Consider the following 3,284-nt stretch of genomic DNA (forward strand, 5'->3'; position numbering starts at 1 on the left):
TCACTGCCACACTCTCTGTGGCTCACGGCAGACAGCAGTTCTGACCACATTGTCAGCCTCCCAGACTCGCTCCTCATCTCCAGATAACGTCCTCTCCCACAGGGCTCCCTCACAGTGCTTGGTCACACCTGGGCTCTTGCAGGAACCAGTGTCTCCTAGTACCTACCTGTGGGCTTCAGGCCAGGGGCCCATCATTCCAGAGTGAGGCCCCAGGCCTCTTGGGGCCTTCCCGCCACCCTGGGTTCCTGGGCCCCGTGGAGTCCTGCTAGCAGACAGAGATGACAGCTCCTCCTTTTTATTTGGCTGCTTCTGATGGCCTCCCCCAGACCACAGACTTGGGGCATCAGCACAGGCAGGGGGAGGGGACCCACGCTGAGTCATCAGACCCCATCAGGTACCTCCCACATAAACCCCCTACTTTGTCCAAAGGTCTTCATTTCTCCTTAAAAAAAATTTTTTTTGTAAAGTAAGAGACAATAGGACTCAGAGGCACCGAGATGCAAAAGTCACTTTCCAAGGAGAGTTCACGTCCAAAGGTAAGAGCTCAGAAGAATCCGGCTCCTGGCTGGGTTCCCGGGATTCTAGGAGGTGCGGCCCAGTCTCCACAGTTCCTTCCCACCGACAAAGCGTCTCCTTTCCCCATCAGGCTTCAGCCCATTCGGTTCTGCCAGGGATGGCTTTCTAATCTTCCCGTTCTGTGGTCATCCTGCCGCTGGCTCCTTTCGGGCCCTTCAGTGCACTCGGTGCCTGGTCAGGAGTGTTGGTGGCCCAGCCCGGGGCCCGCTCGCAGGAGGCCCCGCGGCCAGGCCGAGGGAGCCCCGAGACTTCGGCGCCAGCTTCCGTGGGAGGCCTGGGCCCAGCCCGGCAGCACCTCGGCCGCCGCCCTAGGCCGCCCCAGGGGCGTGTGCGGGTGGCACGAGGCGCAGCGCGGCGCGAAGGGCCCGGCAGGCGGCGGCGGCGCCGGCGGGCTGGAGCCCAGGTCTCCTGCGTCCCCTCCGCGCGCGGCCTGCCCATGGCACTCCTGGTGCCCGCAGGGCCAGCGGGGCGCGGGGCTGGCGCGCAGCACGAGGGAGAGCGCGGCGATGCGGTGGATGGCCCTGCGCAGCGTGGCGATCTTGGAGAGCCTCTTGCCGCCCAGGTCGTGGCGCAGCGCGCGGCGCAGCGCGTTGAAGGCCTCGTTGTAGTCCAGGATGCGCCTGCGCTCGCGCACGTTGGCGGCCATGCGCCGCGCCTTGGACCGCACGGGCCGGCTGCGTTTTCTACTCCCGGTCACCTCCTCCACCTCGCCCAGACCTCGGGGGCCGCCGTTCTCTCTCAGCACCCCAAAATCCCTCCCAGCTTCCAGGCAAGAGTTCCCCAAGTCCTGAGGAGAGCCCTCAGCCCCCTTCAGGCCCCTGAGGCCTGGTCCTGGCGCGCCTCGGTGCATGGCCTCCTCCCGGGCCTCGCTGCCCCGGCTCCGGCTCCCAAGGCTGACAGTCCACCTTCTGAGCGTGCACTCCTGCAGCCTGGACACTCCAGGACAGGCCCTCTCTAGCTGGGGCTTTATGGCACCACGTGGCTCTCCGCCCTCCTCATCCATCCATCTCTCTCCTCCTCCTGCTTTATGACCTGCCTCCAGGTAGGTTGGTGAGAGAGGAACCCAGAGGGAGGAAGCATGCAGATTCTTGTAGGAAGGGGCCAGGTGGGCAGCGGGACCCGCCCAGGGCAGTGCTCCAGCCACAGAGAGACCTGGCCCGGCTTCACTCCAGGGCCTCTCTGGGGTGGCTGGGGTCCACATTCTTCGCCCTGAGTGCCAATCTGGCCTGCGGGCAGGAGAGCTGATAGGTACACAGAAGGGACCCAGGGGTAGTTAAGTGTGTTTAAAGAACCCTGAAAGTTTTGTCAAGGCCTGTGGGCAACCACAGGGCTGTCACAGAGGGTAGCATGACTGTTCCAGCAGGACCCATAAGAGGGGGCAAATCAGAGACCACAGGGCCCTGAAGTTAAGATGGACCTGGAGTTTCTGGCTCTTTCAGCTCTCAGAGTGAGGCTGGCTGGAATTTCGGGTTTGGGTTTTGCTTGGGCCTTATTCACCCTCTCGGAGAAGGCAATGGCACCCCACTCCAGTACTCTTGCCTGGAAAATCCCATGGATGGAGGAGCCTGGAAGGCTGCAGTCCATTGGGGTCACTGAGGGTCAGACACAACTGAGCGACTTCACTTTCACTTTTCACTTTCATGCACTGGAGAAGGAAATGGCAACCCACACCAGTGTTCTTGCCTGGAGAATCCCAGGGACGGGGAAGCCTGGTGGGCTGCCATCTATGGGGTCGCACAGAGTCGGACACGACTGAAGTGACTTAGCAATATTCACCCTCTAGGTTTCCCAGGAGGTGCTAGTGATAAAGAATCTGCCTGCAATGCGGACACCCGTTTGATCAAACTCAATATGCAGCTTGATCCTTGAGTAAGGAAGATCCCCTGGAAGAGGGTATGGCAACCCACTCCAGTATTCTTGCCTGGAGAGTCCCACGGACAGAGGAGCCTGGCAGGCTACAGTCCACAGCGTTGCAAAGACTGAAGCGACTTAGCACAGCACACACATACTCACCCCTTACATCTCTTTAGCTCTCTCTTCTGCAGGCAGAGCAGAGCCGAGTGCTAACTCACAGGGTAATGGAGATTGTCTTGTGGTCCACTGGCTCCCCTTGTGGTACCCTCCAGGGGCATTTTTGGAGTCCAAAGTCATTGAGTAGCTCTGTCTCAGGACATAGCACTGCTGTGTTATGAACTCAGTTAACCCACCCCCACCCCCAGGGATTTAAAATTTATATAGGGTCTCAGAAAAAGAATAATGCTTAAGCCTAGAGAAAGACCCCCCTCACCACCACCGCCCAATGGAATTTCAGGCATCCACAAGTAAGTTATATGGAACAGCAAGGTCAGTCTCATTCTCGTTCACAATCCAGATGCCTCCAAATTGCCAAGACTGTGGTATCAGCTGGGATGGGTATGGAGTTCACACTCATCTTGCCAAAGAGCAGACCAATAACCCTGTTATTTCAAACTATGACTTGCTCCTTGGAGAAGAAGAATAAGGCTGTTATTTTATTTTCTGTGTTGCCTACTAGTCTCCAAGTACCCTACCGCTGCTAAGTCGCTTCAGTCGTGTCCAACTCTGTGCGACCCTGTCCAACTCTGGGCTCTAGACGGGAGCCCACTAGGCTCCTCTGTCCCTGAGATTCTCCAGGCAAGAATACTGGAGTGGGTTGCCATTCCCTTCTCCAATGCATGAAAGTGAAAAGT

At 58.6% G+C, this 3,284-nt stretch overlaps 1 protein-coding gene across 1 annotated transcript; it reads right to left on the reverse strand.

The window, feature by feature from the left end:
* Positions 1 to 751: 751 nt before the first annotated feature.
* Positions 752 to 1,426, reverse strand: BHLHA9 (basic helix-loop-helix family member a9). The gene has a single exon (XM_068975850.1). It carries the CDS (start codon positions 1,424 to 1,426, stop codon positions 752 to 754), a length of 675 nt encoding a protein of 224 aa, XP_068831951.1.
* Positions 1,427 to 3,284: the final 1,858 nt, after the last annotated feature.

The sequence above is a fragment of the Capricornis sumatraensis genome, chromosome 8 (genome assembly GCF_032405125.1).
Source record: "Capricornis sumatraensis isolate serow.1 chromosome 8, serow.2, whole genome shotgun sequence".
Classification (NCBI taxonomy): Eukaryota; Metazoa; Chordata; class Mammalia; order Artiodactyla; family Bovidae; genus Capricornis; species Capricornis sumatraensis.